Source organism: Galleria mellonella, unplaced genomic scaffold (genome assembly GCF_026898425.1).
Source record: "Galleria mellonella isolate WM207_F2 unplaced genomic scaffold, CSIRO_AGI_GalMel_v1 utg1260, whole genome shotgun sequence".
In the NCBI taxonomy this organism is placed as follows: domain Eukaryota; kingdom Metazoa; phylum Arthropoda; class Insecta; order Lepidoptera; family Pyralidae; genus Galleria; species Galleria mellonella.
This window is the reverse complement of record NW_026441985.1, coordinates 1026728-1044392: the sequence shown is the minus strand read 5'-3', so window position 1 is coordinate 1044392 and position 17665 is coordinate 1026728. Positions and strand designations below refer to the sequence as shown.

The 17665-nt window shown below is 30.2% G+C and overlaps 1 protein-coding gene across 1 annotated transcript in view; it reads right to left on the bottom strand.

The window, feature by feature from the left end:
- LOC113515306 (uncharacterized) overlaps nt 1-17665 on the bottom strand; it is a 131085-nt gene that overhangs the window by 19585 nt on the left and 93835 nt on the right. The window contains exons 5-6 of the mRNA XM_052899996.1: nt 10485-10541; nt 351-565 (exon numbers count right to left, since the gene is read on the bottom strand). Coding sequence (XP_052755956.1) covers nt 351-565; nt 10485-10541 — 272 coding nt within the window. The remainder of the gene's footprint in view (nt 1-350; nt 566-10484; nt 10542-17665) is intronic.

Below are 17665 nucleotides of genomic sequence, written 5' to 3'. Positions count from 1 at the left end.
GTCAATAGAATTGGAGTATTTATGTTGATATTATTTATTTCTTTTTTTATGCTATTTAGCGCACTTATTGAAGAAAAGTGATAATCGTCACGTAATAAGTATGAACTTTAATATATTGACGATAAATAACGTGTTTAGCATAGCATCGTTACTTGCTAAATTTACTTTATTTAGCAAGTAACGATGCTATTTTATTTGTTGGCACTTGGTGGAACTTTGTACGTTTATAACCTCCAAGTTATTCTTTAATTGATTGCGTGAAAAAAAACAAATGTAAATAATCCTTCGATAATGTCTTAAAAGGAAAACAATTCGTGGAAATGTTATTCTAATAATATTAATATATTAACCTTAGTGGTTTGTTCCTCACTAGCAGCGGTAGGCGCGGCGGTAGCATCTTGCACGCTCACGTGCGCGCCATCCTGCACGAGCACGCGGTGCACGCCCTCAGCGGGCACGTCTAGCTGCGCCTGCGCGTGTACATGGGGCTTCTCGCCAGGCGCCGAATCCGCTGACGCGTGCTGTTCCAATCGCGACACCAGCTCGCCGTTTGTCTTTACTGCATCTATTAAATTATCAATAGCCTCTAAATTATTTCATTTTCAATTAATCAAATTAAAAAAAAATTAAAATTATAGCTATACTTAGTTTTGATTAATATTATAAATGCGAAAGGAAATTTGTCTGTTGATTTACTACCATTTACTGATTCTACCGATCGTTTCGAAATTTGGTATTGGTACACGTACTATTTGGTATGGAAAATATTTTTTGTTAGATAATCTACATATGCGGAATATATTAATTAACTGAGGCAAAAAATAGTCTTATAAACGAAGTCACAGATAAAAAAGTAGTGAATAATAGTAGTTAATAGTCAGTGTTTTATGTATAGTTGGATTTGTTTAAATATTAGTGGAAAAATTTAATTTCTATATATTTTTCCGTTCTCTTCTTTCTCTCTTATTTGATAACTGAGTAGGAACATCACGCACCACCTTTTTGTTTCATCTTTATTATGATGTAAAAGATGCAAAACAAATCAAAATAATATAATTAATTTTATTATCTTTTTATTTTCTGATTATTTGAATAGAATTACTTTGTTCAATTCCGATAACCATAGTATGTGTATTATTGTATAGTATGTGTACCATATTATGTAGCCAACACTTAAAAATAGACCACCACTATTTTTACCAGAAGTTTCTCAAACTTCTGTATCAGCCATCAATCTCCAACCATCATTTTATTCACGCACCTTTTGCCACACGTGTCATATTACCTATGTTATATTTGCCTAAAAATGTCTCGTTTAGAGGTGAAATATGTGTCACAAAAAATGCGTGGACGTAATGGCGGTCGGGGATTGATGGCTAACATGAAAGGTTATAGAACTTCCGCTAATAATAATAGTATTCAATCTTCGAGTGGCAGTTGCACACATACGGTATGACAAAATTATTCTAAGTAACTAACCAGTAGGTAATATCGACTCTCGTAAAATAACACCTAGTTCAGTAAAATATTTAAAATATGATAATAGTACATAAGTACGTATAAAGAAAACTCAAATATAAGTCATAAAAGCCATTTTTGACTTTTTCCGTTATAATGAACTTAATACTCAGAATGTCTATACTTCACCGACCATATTAGGTACATCCTTATTATTATTATAAATCTAAGATTGTTTGTTATCTTATAGTACCATAACGACTTAACCAATCACTATGAAATTTACACATACACATACTATACAGTATGGAGAAGGATATAGGCTTTTCATCTTGTTATGTAAACATATCCTAGTTACGCGGACGAGGTCGCGGGTAAAACTAGTCTTACAATATTTTTATTTGTATAATTAATTTATTGGTATATATATTTTACTTATTGATTATAATATTAATACATATTATAGATATTTATGGCTATTTTCTCAGAAACAGACCAGGAATAGATTTTTTTTTATTGGTGAAAAAGGGCATGGTAACCTCGCCTGTGCTATTGGTATACATTGGCGGGGTACCAGTACGAGATGATAGGTGAGGATGAAAAGGCAAGTCAGTTAGCTCATTGTGACGAACTCAACAATAAATTAGTCACGATAGTTTCCAGGAGGAACCGCGCGGAGGTCGACCTGGTAGGGTATATTGATAGCAATGGGGATTAACCTACCCATTACGAACAATCCTTCTTCCCTCCCACTCAGGTATACATTAGGGCTTTTTAAATTTTCACCACGTTCAAGGAATATAAACGGTCACTGTACATATTTAGTATTCATTGCTCTGTTCCGATAGCGGACGCCAACGAGACTTTAAAAAGACAAATACAATTTCTTTTCTCCATTCCACACTGAAAGTTTATCTTTGCATCACGAATAGTTAACCGCTACTATCAGTTGACCTACATTTCTACTTTATCTTTAGTTAACGTAAAGTTAAATGTATCTTTAACTCGTATCTGTTAAAAATACATCTAACTATACGGTAACTAAAGGTAAAATAGAAATGTATGTATGTACTCAAAATAATGGGATTTTTTCTGATATAGTGCAAAGTAATCGAATAATATATTTATAATGATACCTTCAATCATAAATATATTACGCATATTAGGGGTTGCTTGCTTTAAAAGTAGGTGTTTTAGAGGCCAATATTGAAATATATAATGTACTTTACACTGCAAAATATATATAATACCGTGGATAATTTAGGTAAGAGAAATCTTAAGTATAAATATGTTGAAATGTACATATCAATATATGTACGTAAGTTCTAAAGGTTAGTTGAGCGAGATGCTTTTAGCATTAAGAGCGCCTTATACGAGTACATTTATATTTGTGCATTAAAGAAACAATACTAAAGAAACTGGTAACCACTTATAGACATATATAGTACTATCCAGTAATTTTACAACGTTCAACAGCCATTGAAGCTGCTTGGTGATCAGCGTTGCAAGATTGGGTACTTTTTTTAAAAAACATTTTTTTATTCGCAAAATTTTGGAGAAACATGAAATGGTCTTGAAAAAATTTTTAACCGTTCTGCGGTATATAAGTACGATAAAATTTACCACGGAAAGAAAGAAAAGTTAAGCGCAGAGGACTCTTTTTTTTTTGTTACGTTGTCATTACATGGCAAAACGTAGTGAAAATCAACACAAGTTTGTAATGTTAAAAGATTGGGTACAAGTGAAAGAAATCGTATTGATTTATATATAAAAGATATTTGACATTTAGCAAAAATAAAAAATAACATCGTGCAACCTTGATGGTGGCAGGAAATATGGATAGGACAGGACAGTAATAATAGACGAGATTTAAAAGTTAATAAAGGCATGCACTGGAAAAACAATCATCAAGATCCATGTTTTTCAAGCATGTACAAGTTTATTTTAAATATTGTTAAGAAAATTTAAAAGTGACAAATTGATGATAAGTGTACTAAACTATAACTATAAAACTAACACACACGTTTATGTGATTAGTGCAAAGATTTCAGATTTGTAACTAACAATTGTCAACTCTGTAAAAAAGTGTCAACATTAGTATCAATAGTGCCAAGATTCGACATTTCGAACTAGAAAGAAGAGAATCAAAAGGACTTGTATCCAGAACCGTAAAACATATGGTACATATAAAAAAAAACAGTAACCCAAGTGAGACCAAAGATAAAAAGTCTTCTAAATGACAATGTAATATATAATGAAAAAAATTGTTTTATAGAGTTAATTTTCTGTTTGATTTTGCCAATAAATTCCCTGTACCATTGTATTTGATTGACTAAAAGAGTTCTCTTTTGAACATAAGTTCGACTTTGGTCCCATTATTTATATTTGATACTATTACTTTATTTCTGAGTGCAACAAGGAATATTATTACAAAGTTAAACACACATCATAGGCAGTGTATACGCAAGTGATATCAATATTAATAATAAATCTAATCAAAATATTCATGAGCGATGAATCCGAACAACTTGGTCTGACTTTAAATTAGTTTCCAGTTCACTTAGTCAAGAAAAATGTCTTAAAGAAAGCAATTTATATAGAGTGTCGTAAGCAGCTAAGCATTTATTTATTTCTCAGCAAAGTTTTTAATTGATCAATATTCGTATTTATTGAGTGGCAATCAATTTAGGGGGTTTTCCAAGAACCACTTACAACTTGACAAAATTAGTTCATTTATTTAAACGAGAGTTGAATGAATGAGTTGAAATATTATTATTGACATGTGGATTAGCAATAATAATTATTCTTTTTTAAATTAAAAGATTATTCCCCTTCCTTTCCCGGGATGAGCAGCAGCGTCTCTCTTACAACATCTATAAAAGCCTAACTGCGGTTGCCAACCCGCTTGACATGCGTAGCAACTACTGGCAAACCCCGTCTTATGGGAAAAGCCTACGTTCAGCAGTGGACAGTTAACGGCTTATATATATATATATATATATATATTTAAAAAATATAAAAACAAAAAAAAATATTGTTAACTGAGACAAACAAAGCTTAAATCCATTATGTAAAACAGGTATATGTATATTGCTTCATAAAAAACCAACCTCAGTCACGAATGCACTGATAAACGATAAAATGTATCATAGATATCCTACGATTTGATTTGTGGAGACTCATATTGTAAATATTATTTTTGATTAGCAACAGACAATTTTTTTGCACCAGTGTGCTTAAATTATTTTTGTTTTGCATCGTAAAGAAATACGATAGCTGTAACTGTTGCAAAATAGAAAAAAGAGTTATTCCTATCTATTGCAAAGAGAATAGTAAATTTCAGGATTAAACGCAAAGCATAAATTTAAAGAAATTCCTCTTCTTTGGAAAGAGTCTTCTTTTCTTTGGAAATGGCTTAAAAATGAGTATTTAGTAATAAAAAGTCTTCGAGAAACACTATAGGTAATTATTGTCGAATTTTATACGGTTTCATTGTCACTATTAAGATTTTTTTATTGATAGAGAATATAGAGAGTATGAACTAAATTACATCCCACGTAAAGCGTTATGAAGCAGTGGAAAATATTAATCGATTAAAAGGCTCCCTCAGAGCCCTTTTTGTTCCATACATCCATATCATTCTGACTACACGCATATTACCACAAGTCCAGTCGCACAATTTAATTTATTTACGTTAGCGTGCTGTGTGAATCGACGCATATAAATATTGATGTATATATTAATACGATATAACAGTCTATATCATCCACTATTCGATATAATATTGTATTAATTGTATATCCCATTAGAATTATAAATACGAAAGTTTTTAAGCATAGATGGATGGATGTTTGTTACTTTATCACGCAAAAACTACTGAACGGATTTGAATAAATTTTGGTACACGAACTTAATACATAAGATATTTTATATATTGATTCATCAGTTGAAGTCACAGGATACAGATAAACTACGTATTTACCAAAATACGTGTCGAAACTGTGATATGTGTTTGTGAAATGTAATTCAACATATATTTTGTTGGATAATGAAAAATATATTATTATATTATATATTATTCCCCATACCTTAGAGCCTAGATGGTCGAGTACAATAAGGTTTCAGAAATGTTTCCTCTCACGAACACTCAAGTTATGGAATGAGCTCCCCTGTCTGAAGTTTTTCCAAGAGATTACATCAGGGTCGACAAAGCGCGCGTAATGCCCCTAGTACTACAGGCATTCATAGGCTAATACTAATACGGAAATCGCTTAACGGTATTAAAAAAACATCCCAAGTGGCGTCGGTGGCATCATTAAAGGGGCTGCATCACTCTAAGAATGTTTTTGTAATACTGTAATCAAGATTCACCTCTTACTAGACCTCGCTATTGTACATAACGGTATAAATTTTAGAGGCTGTTAATACACGAACTCCATTGCTTCTATAACATAGTTAGATATATAATTCTGCTAAGACTGTTAGAATTCTGCTAAGACTGTTAGAAATGTATTAACATATGGGCCAGGGGATAAGGGCCCAATCCTTTAATGATAGCCTTAGGAGATTGGGTAATATGTTAATACTTATAAGTGTTAGGTGATACTACGGTAACTACTACACTATGAAACTTTTGAGATATTAAGTACATAAGCATAATATATACATAAATCAGCATATTTTAACGTATTTATAAAATAACGATAATTTTTTGAAACACATTACTTTTTTTTATGTAACTTAGAATAGTAAACAAGCTGACAGCCCACTTGATGGAAAGTGGTAACCGTCGCCTATAGACATGAGCAGTACCATGGACATAACAGAGTATACTATTTCGCCTATGATACCTCCCATGCGTTGCCATTCCTGAGGATCAGATGTTATTCTTCTGTACCCTGTAAATTCACTGCCATATCCTACCCTTCAAACCAAAACACAGCCATACAAACACAACTGCTTCACGATAGAAACACCAATGAGACAGAGATACCCAAACAAACGACTTTTGTATAAAGTCTCCCTCTGGTGAAATAATATTGCAAGATTGTTTATGGTTCATGACCACAAAACATATTTTATAACATCATTATATAATATTATTATCATATCTACCATTAACTGTCCACTGCTGAACATAGGCCTCCCACATAGGGGTGGAGGGGGGTTGCCAGTACTTGCCACGCTTGGCAGTCTGGTTGGCAACCGCTGTTTGGCTTTTGTTGATGTTTTAAGAGGGACCCTGCCGCTCATCCCTCCTTTATAAGCTCCCTGAGTCGCCTCTTATGACATCACGGGAAAGGAAGGGTTATTCTATTCTATACCGGTACCTACTGGGCTGTACCACATATGCTATATGATATTCTCCTACTTTCCAAGATAGTCGAATAAAAATAGGAATCAAATACTTTTCACTATTCCATCCAGCATTTTTATCCACATAATTTAGATTAGATTAAAGTGTATTTTATATTTTAATTCAGTACGCTCCATTCATATACCAACTTTCATTTAAAACCATTCAAGCGTTACTGAATAAAACATGTGAATATAAAACATGTCTACTACCACATTTGTAATATTAGAAGATTCTATTTTCAACTTATTATGTTGGTAATACTTAGTGGCTAAACAAGTTTTCTCTGCGATAACAACTTCGCGATTCAATCACTCTATAAATGGATGACCCAGTAAATGGCTTCATTCCACTTGGATAAGTGCTACCACGGGTATCGAATCTATTTTTAGATTCTTTATGGTAAAAGTAAATTTTGTCCATCCATCTTTTCCGGCTTTTTTTCTTCATAACTCATTTAGAAGCAAGAATTGTACATACTGTGTAACAGAGAAATATATTCCAAATCCACTGTCAATAATTTCGTTAATATAAAAAATATAACAAGATAGTGTCTATACATAGAAGACATTTAAGAAATAAAAAAATATATGAGGGGTCCTATTGAGAGCAATATAAATCAATAATATTTAGACATTTTGTTTGCCTGTATATTTATTCTGGCATCACGCAATAACTACTACACCAAATTTGATGCAATTTTCACAGTTGTATTCCTAAAGTTCTAACTTTAAAACTGGTGTTTATTATATCTTCATATGCCATTTAGAAGCTCTTATTTATCAACCTTCCTACGTTCAAAATCACGTACGTAGTTGCGGAGAAAAACTAGTAATTAATAATAGTTAACTTTTTGTTATTTACTGTAGTATTATACGACATGACACTTTTTAAAAGAGCATAGTAGAAAGAACAATAGAGGTCAAAAGAGGCAAGGGAAGCCCGAGGAGTAACTACATGGGACAGATAAAGGAAACACTAGGCGTCATGTCGTACAGGGAGGTTAAAGATATGGCGTGGAATAGAGCTAGCTGGAAGAAAATGCATGAATTAATTGCACCGATAAGAGGAAACTCTTAAATGAAAAGAGAAAGTAGTAGTATACGATTTATCTAAATCTAAGTGGACTATTAACATTATGCCACGGTCGATATGCGTAAGTTAGTAGAGTCGTATTTAAAGGATCAATTTCTCAATGTATATTTTTGTGTGTATTTTACGCGACACTCGACATCATAGTCAATATTAAATTGATTTTCTTCGTACTCGACAGTTTTTTATAATATTATATAATATATACCCACATAATATTTTGTCATTAGTATTTAAAAAGTAAAGGTTTTGGAAAAACACGCATGCTCATAACATATTATTACTAGCATCTGTATTCCGTGTTTTTCAGCAAATAAATAAATTATTATTATTATTGGACGCATATTAATCTTATTAATTATGATGTGAATTTACAGGGTACAGAGGAATAACACCCGAGTCCTCAGGAATGGCAACACATGGGCGTATCATGGGCGAAACAGTATACTCTATTATGTCCATGGTACTGCTCATGTCTATAGGCGTTACCACTTTCCATCAGGTGGGCGGTCAGATTGTTTGCCATTCTAAGTTGTATAAAAAAAAAAACAAAAATATATAATAAATGCGAAATTTTGCAACGTTGGATGGATGGATGGATGTATTGTTACTCTTTCACGCAAAAACGAACGAATGAATTTTAATTAAATTTGGGTAGGTTATACCCTTAGCACATAGGATACTTTATGTACTAATTCAAATGGGCATAGCTACGGAATGCACCTGGTTAATAACATAATTAATTTTATGACAAAATAAACAACTATTATACTTTCAAAATTAATTCAGACTGATGTCGTAATCGCATTAGTTAGATGAATTGAGAAATTTCTTCAATTATTATAGAAGTCGCTTAAAAATAGATGAAATTGAGTTTAAGTAGTATTATAAAACCAATTAAGAAACTTTGTTTCATTTAAAGGCAGTGAATTAATAAAATTAACTTAAACAAAAATCAATCTCTTTCATAAGCAAAGCCAAGGTCAATTTGTATTATGGAAAAGTTTTCGTTCTGTTTACCCATCACACCACAATAGGATTATTTAATAAATTTGTTTGTTGTGCAAATTTAAATCAATAAAAAATATATTTACATCAAAAAGTTCCTAACATGATTAAGGAATGAAATTAGATATATTTTTAGAATACTGCATTCAAGAGTCCTAATTGTTCGATTGAAAAATTTATAATTTTACCTCTCAGCTATTTAAAACTAAATCTACTGTTATCCCAATAACAAAAAAATATTTCCCAAAAAATAGAATTACTCAAAAATTCGATAAAAACCTAATAATGTTACCGCCATAGGCATTTTATCATAGAATGTGAATGTTATAAAAATATCTACGACTAGTAAAAAGTCTTGTAACGTGATCTAACTTTGTATATTAAAAATTCCTGTAGTTGGCACATGAATTTAATTGAGTTGTTATCCAGGTTACATATAGTACTTATAAGATATTACTAAATATTTAAATGTAGTAAAAACAGAATTTATATGATATATGTGAACAATAAAACAACTACAACATTGAGTTGATTACTAATATTGATGATTCGTGTGTCAGCGAATTTACAATCTTTTGATGGTTCAAGTGCGGTCATTAAGCTTGACATGTGCCATTTACCTTTTAAAACTCTACACTAATTACATCTTTGTGACCTCACGTTGTACCGGAATGTATAATTTAAAATGAAATGCAACTAAATAGCTTAAAAATGTTTTATACTTGAAATACCTCTATAAACATTAATCCTACTAAATATAAATATAAAAATTTGTAACGATGAATGTAGGAATATTTGTAAGTTTGTTACTCAACCACACTTAAACTACTAAACAGATTTGAAGGAAATTTGATACGCAGATAGGTTATATCCTAATTTAGCACATATGCTGTTTTTATATGCTGTTTTACGCAAACAAAGCTGTGTGCATTATAAAATATAATAATAATATATAAAAAAGGCGGCCTTATCGCTAAAAGCAATCTCTTACAGACAACCTATAATATAATTATCTTCAAACTGTAAAAAATAAGGAACAGAAGAAGTAAATAACGAAAAAATTTGTCTATCAGTACATGAATATTTAACTGGTCAAAGTGATTAAATTAAATGGACTTGTTTACTAAACTTTTACAACTCGACAAAAAATTATAAGTTGTAAAGTGCCTACTTAAAAAGGTTCTCGGCAAAGATGATCATTACATATCTAATGACAATATAATATAAAAGAAAATTATAAAAAAGGACAGACTAAATACGGCAAGTATTATTCTTAATCTATGCGCTAAGTGGACACAGATGTAGGATAATATATGCCATTCTCTTTCTACATAAATATACAGCAACTAGTATGGGTAGAAGATTAAAAAAAGTATCCGTACTAAACCAGCGAGCTTTAAGCTTGAACTATTATTGCTCATTGACGTCTCGCTATTGTATACCGAGGTCTAAGAGCTGATCTGTTTTTTATTAACAGTTTTACGGCCCTGGATACTACCCCTTGAATAAACGAAGTTGCCATTCTTTATCATCTATTAAAAAAAATAGCTAGTAATTAGTATAAACTCACCGAGTCTGTGGTACTCCATGTGTTCAGTAATTTCAGGTTCCTCTTTACCGGTTTCCACTGAAATAATAGAAAAGAATTATTATACAAATTTAAAAATAACAATTTGATGCTGGTACAGAAAGCAAAAGCATATTATAAAAATACTTGATCATTCATTACTTGGTTGTATTAATGAGTGAGCTCGGGTACAATGGCTGTTATGAATTGGAAGGAAAGGAAAACATACTATGCTTACCACGAGCTATAAATAAATTTTACAATGAAACACCGAAGGATATTTTAGTTCTGCCTTTCAATTCCGAAAATTTCAATAATAAACACTTCCTGAGTAAAGCTTATTCATTCGAAGATAGACGAATTTTGCGCTAGTGAATCGTACACGTGTATCTCAGTTTATTTTATTCTTCAGTAAAATATAATAAAAATGTTGATTAACTGTGATTATTTCTTGTAATTATTTATATTTATAATAAGTTTACTATTGTAATCTTTTGGAGGAAACAATAAAGAGTATATATCTATATCTATATCTATATCTAACTGATAAAGAATGCTGCTAGTATTAAGTCTGCCTTTTATATTATACTATAAAAGGTGAAGTTTATTATTCTAGTATACTAGAATAATAAAGTTATTTAAATAAATAAATAAGTTACAAAGTTATAGTTTATAGTACATTTTTAAGGATACAAGTCAGTTTTACCCGGCTGAAATTGCTTACTCAAATGAACAGTAAGCTCAGAAAGTGACTGGTATGAGCGGAAATAAAAAAAAATCCTTATGAATAAATTATTTTGACTTTTTGTTACTTTCGCCCAAAACAAGTAACAGAATATAGTAAAAATAAAAAGAAAGTGAAAATATATATTTTGTATATATAACACAGACAAACTCATGGTATGAGTATAATTTTTCCTTTCATGTTCTCGTATAATATAAATTAATTACATAAGCGGTGAGTATATATAGTTCAAGATTTACATCTATCATTGAACAAGATATTGTTTCAGTTACGTCTACTACCTACTCATCATATTTACAAATACGTATTTGGGTAGGTTTATTAATAGAAATATGCGTAGGAATCATTTGTTATCTATGCAAAGTTATAAGGTCCAATGTTATTAAATATTCCGATTTTATCAGCAATCGAAAACGGTTTTCAATTCGATAATATTATACCTGTATTTTTTAATCAATCAGAAACATTGAAAATTGTTTTTGAAAATTCACAGATAATTTTGTATATCGCCATTCTTCGACAAGTCATGAGTGATCTTGATATACCTAGTAATCCGCCCGGTTTTGAACCATTTTTTTCGAACTAAAATACAACTCATGTTACTCGCTAATGATGTAGCTTTCTATAGGCGAAAGAAGTATTAAAATCGGTTGAGTAGTTTTAAGCTTATTCATATCCAAAAAAAAACAAATATTTCCTCTTTATAATACTCATAATACATAAGGCTATATTCTGGCCTTATTGGGATTTCGACCGTCCACATTTCTAGGTTGAGCTTACCCGATAAATTATGACGTCAGCCCGGTGATTTATGAGAGATCATTTTCACCGCTTGTGTCAGAGTGCAAGGTCTTGATACACTAATTAGGTGAAATAAAGATCTATTGCTTTTGTAACCTTTATAGACAATTTTATTTTTTAAATATACAGGGAAAATGGTAAATAAATACCATTCTCATAACCAAAAAAATATGGATCAAATAACAAGAAAAAAGTTTCAGATTCTCATATTAACTTAACGCGTCAAGCTATCAAGTGAGCATGGGATCGAGCCATGTTAATTTCGAAAATTTCGTATGAGTATTATATGTATTATCTTACATAATATTATTCTATGTTATATAATTGTATTTATAAATTATTTGCTATTTTTATATAATTATATATATATAATATTATTTATTTATTTATTTCTTTCTTTATTGTACACATTAGTTATAAGAATATGCAAGAGGTAATTAAAAGTACAAACGCGAGCTTAACTCTGATAGAGTTTTCTTCCAGCAAACCCATATAATTTCAGGCGTCAAGTGCGTCTTTTACACTGTCCAAGTGTATTAAAGTTCAATAATTAAATAATTTTACCTACTAAATATATCAAGTTATATATGGATCCCTATTATATAAAACTTAAATCACAAATGTCAAAAAACAAATACAGTAAAAACAAATTGAAGTTTATATTATTACATTACATTACATTGCACTAGATATATTTTTAGCGGTTAAAAATATCTCGTAAACTTAAAATTTCCTTGCTTTATCGTTACGTAATTGACTTCGTTGAAGTAAACGTCATTCTTCATTATTCGAATAATAAATCATCAAAGTTTATAGAAACATAATTTTACCTTGAATTTCTTATAAAATATTTAACCAAACAAAACGGATTTTCATGATAAAGTGATTGATTAGTGGTCTAAAAGTAAAATTACGTTGTCTAATCAGGTCATGTAACTGTTTATTGTTTTATTGTTCATATCCAAAGAGTATCTATCGAAAATAGAAGATATATATATATATATATATATATATATATATATATATATATATATATATATATATATATATAAAATTTCTATGGAATGAATCCGTCAGTATATCCTTTAACTCGTAGATAAAAAAAGAATTTTTTAAGCCGGTTTATAACTGCTGGAGTTATATGGTAACAAACTTAAAAAATACAACCGAATTTAAAACATAACTATAGTTTAAGTTTTGTTGAAATTATTACAGAAATTCTTTATAAATAAAATTTGTAATAAATCCAAACATTCAATTAGCGATTTTTTATTTGTATTATCCAACGTATTCGTTTGTTTTTTTTTTCCTTTCATAGTCAATTACACTTCTTGCACCAAATAGCTACCGTCTTTTTTGCCAGTAGTTGTCACGCTTGGCAGACGGGTTGGCAACCAAAGGGACTGATAATCCCCGTTTTTATCAAAGTAGATTTAATTGCTAACCTTAAAGTGCCTTTGTCCCTAGGAAAATGAGTATTGATTAGTTTTCTATGAATTGACTTTCGTTTAAATATTCATTATTATAACTTTTGTTATAAAGTGTATAGACTCATTGATACAGCCACCTTCTGAAGAATAAAGAGAAATGAACCAATTTAGTATTTAAATTAATAATAAATATACTGAATAAACTAAATGTTTTTTGCCTTTGTTATTTAATTTATTTTGTCTGCTCTTTCCAAAAATAATTTTAAATAACAATTATACATATACAGGGGGAAATTTAAACAATTAGCATACTTTAAAAAAAAACATGTCTCAAAAAACAACTATTGTTTTTATTTATTTCATGCTAAAAGACAATACAAGAGACTAAATATTTTTTATGCAACTTAGAATGACAAACAAGCTGATGGCCCACCTGATGAGCAGTACTATGGACATAACAGAGTATACTGTAAATGTTAAGAAATAAAATATATTCGTATAAATATTAGAGATATTAGCAATAATATTATATTTTTTTATTTCAAAGTTACACAAATCAACTGGTATTTTAACTATTTGAAGATCAATAATACGAGTAAGATCATCGTACCTGTATTTAGTTTTTAAAATAATTTTAATAAAATTTTATTTTATCAAATTTTTTTTTATGGTTGGTTATAGATGCTACTTCTACATCAATTTACTCCTCTTCCACTATCACTGCTGTCTAACAGAGAATTAACATCGTCAAGACTTTCTAATTATTGAATTTCATTTTTCATTTATAAGAAAGGAAAACATACAAAGCATTTGGTCACAAAACGACGAAAAAGAACTTATTTCGATCGTAATATTTTTTAAAAAACATGACATAATTATCTTGTGGTCCGTACCAAAAAATATATATTTAATTGTATGCCCATATGAAGGAAAAAGGTTTTAATTAAGTATTGGTCAATCCAATTACCCCCATGTACATACAATTATTAATTGGCGTGGTATGTCAAATAAAAGGTCGTATTTGCACTGTTGGCAGTAATTACGAAGCTAACGGTAAGTCTTGATTTAATATAATACATTACAATCCTCAATAATAGACATTTCTGCTCGTAAAATAGAATATTCATTTGATTTACTCATTTAGTTAATAAATTAAAGCTTATATGTGACTTTTTTTTTTAATAAAATACATTGTAACTCAAAATAATATTACCGTGTTACCAATTAAACAAGTGTACATTTTTGTTATGTCGATGGTACTGCTCATGTCTATAGTTGACGGTTACTACCTTTCATCAGGTGAGCCGTCAGCATATTTGCCATTCTAAGTTACATAAAAAAAAGAAAACATATCTTCAAAAAAATATGGTACACATTACGACAAAAAATTTATAAATTCCAGTATTAATTTAACAGCTGAGCGCGTCATAGAAGCCATATTGTAAATTGTCGAATACATAAAGTGCTTGTTAAAAAAATATTCAGAGAGAATTATGTATTAGAATAATGACAAACAAAAAGACAAAAGGGAACATCAAACAGTAATTTTAAAATTATGTCAAGACCTATATATCAAAACATTTCTAACCATTATCAACAAGCTTTAAATGTTTTATTACTTGTCGACCCATAATTACGACATGACGATGATGACAAATGTTCAAATCACTGAGCACCCCTTAAAAGAATTCTAATTGTGTTGACTTCACCGTGTAGATATGTTGTTATATTATATATATATAGTTATATTGCTATGTTGTAGCAATGATTCACTCCCAGTTTGCTCACGACTATACCGTGTGTGAAAGACTCACAATGAAAGATTAACAAAGATATCAAGATATCGTGTCCTCTAAATTAAATTAAACCTATTCTGATTTTCCTCTTTTTAGAAATAACTGTAAAAACAACTTGCAGATACGATCTCAATAAAACGAATCATGTTATTATTACGCAAGTAAGATGATCTATATATAAACCAATTTAAATCAACCGCGGTTCATTGAACTATGAGGTTATGGACAACCCTATTGTTGCAGGCTCCTTTTATACCTTTGAATGCTCCCAGTCCGCTCACACAGCGCAGGTAGAATCTCATCATAATACCATTTATACCTAAACAAATAGGTAAGCAAGTACCTAAGAAAACAAAGCAAATGCTTTATACAAACGCATACCACCCACGCTGTGAAAATGGTTACTCGCACTATAGGGTTGTAGGTATAAAGTATTTTTAAGTAATTTAATTATAATGAGCATTTTTTAAATGTCATTTATAATGAACCTACCGTCCAGTTCAGAATGCAATTTGAACTGAAAATAACGGACAAGAAAAAATAAAAAGGCTTTTTTCTATACACCAGAAGACTTTGTACAAAAGTAATTTGCTTGGGCACCTCTGTCCCATTAGTGTTTCAACCGTGAAGCAGTTGTATTTGCATGGCTGTGTTTCGATTCGGAAGGTGGGATATGACAGTGAGTTTATAGAATACAGAGGAATAACACCTTAGTCCTCAGGAATGGCAACGCATGGGAGGTATCATGGGCGAAACAATATACTCTGTTATGTTCTGCTCATGTCTATAGGCGACGGTTATTACTTTCCGTCGTGATGGTGAAAAGTAGTAACCGTCATCTTGTTTGCCATTCTAAGTTGCATAAAAATATACATATAAATATATAAATATACTCTTAAACAGAGCAGAAAACTCTATAATTTCTTTACATATACATTTATGTAGCTATATATAATAATTATATAAGTATAAGAGGCAATAACATTGGCGACAATTTATCGCTGTTGTTCGATCTACCCCGAACAATAAATCGTAGTGTGTGTCAGCGGTATTAGTTAACAAACTTATATATCGTCTAACACAAAGAAATCTTCTACTAATCATGTCATAGCTTTGCTGATATTGGATTTTTATATATTTTATTTTTCAGAAACCATACATTATATATTATCAAATTTATTTTTCTTAATTGTTTTGTTTCCTAATCTCTGGGATTATTTACAATAAGTAAAATCTTCTATTGAGCCCTACGTATTGTAAAATATTTCTAAATACTACTATTTTAATTATAATACTTATAAAGATTTAAATAATGAAAGTCAATATAAACGTTACATAACCTAATAAAGCTACTTTAGAAGATTTACATTTCTTCTCAATAATTCACATTGTTATGAATAATGAAGTATGTTTTAAAGTAAAAGTTTAAATCTAATTAAGTAATTTATTGCTTATACTTCGCTAATTTAAAGATTTTCAAACTTTCAAATCCGTCTTAAATTTTAAACAAACTAATCTATTAAGGGTTAATTTTTTTAATTTAAAATCTAAAGTTATAAAATAAAACAATGCTGTATAGAACGATCCCCCACTAAATGGAGGAACTACCTCAAATGCATTGCAGATTGTCAATGGATGCAGATGATTCGGGACCGTTCCTTATGGCAGTCTAGAGGCCTATGTTCTGCAGTGAATGATTAACGACTGAAAAAATAATGATGATGACGATATATTCGCTACCTCTACCCGCTGACATTGATGCTTCTTTCTAATTTGGATTTGCTGGAAATGAACTCTATTTAAATACAAGCTCACCTTTGTACATTTGCTTACCTCTGTTATATTTTTTATGTATTATTATTATTAATAAATAATAATAATAAAGTATAAATAAATAAAAATAAATAAATGATGAAGAGTTATAAAATAAATAATCAAATTCAGTTTACAATAAGTGAAGATATATATGTAGTATAGTCGAATTGAAAAAACCTTTTTCTTGTTGGTTAAAATCAAAAATGTATATCAGTTTCATGTCATTATATACAATATGCAAACCAATATACAATCTCCAACTTTTACCATCATTGAAAACTTGAACTTGTTTTTAAGATGATCATTATGCAAAGTGGATGATATGCCAAGTTAACATTTTGCGAATTTAGCAATATGCAAAATTTTCTCTTTATAAGGAACGAACAAATCGCTATACGGGTCACGGAGCGTAATGAATTCGAAATTCCATAACGACGATATCCGCAAAACAACCAATGTGACGGTATTATCTGATGAATCAGCAAGCAAGATAAGCAATAGATCGGTTCAATTTTCCAAACTAAACTCGAAGAACCGTTAAGCAGTGGGGTATAAGTACATTTTCCATGCTGATTACATGGAATCCGTAATTTAATC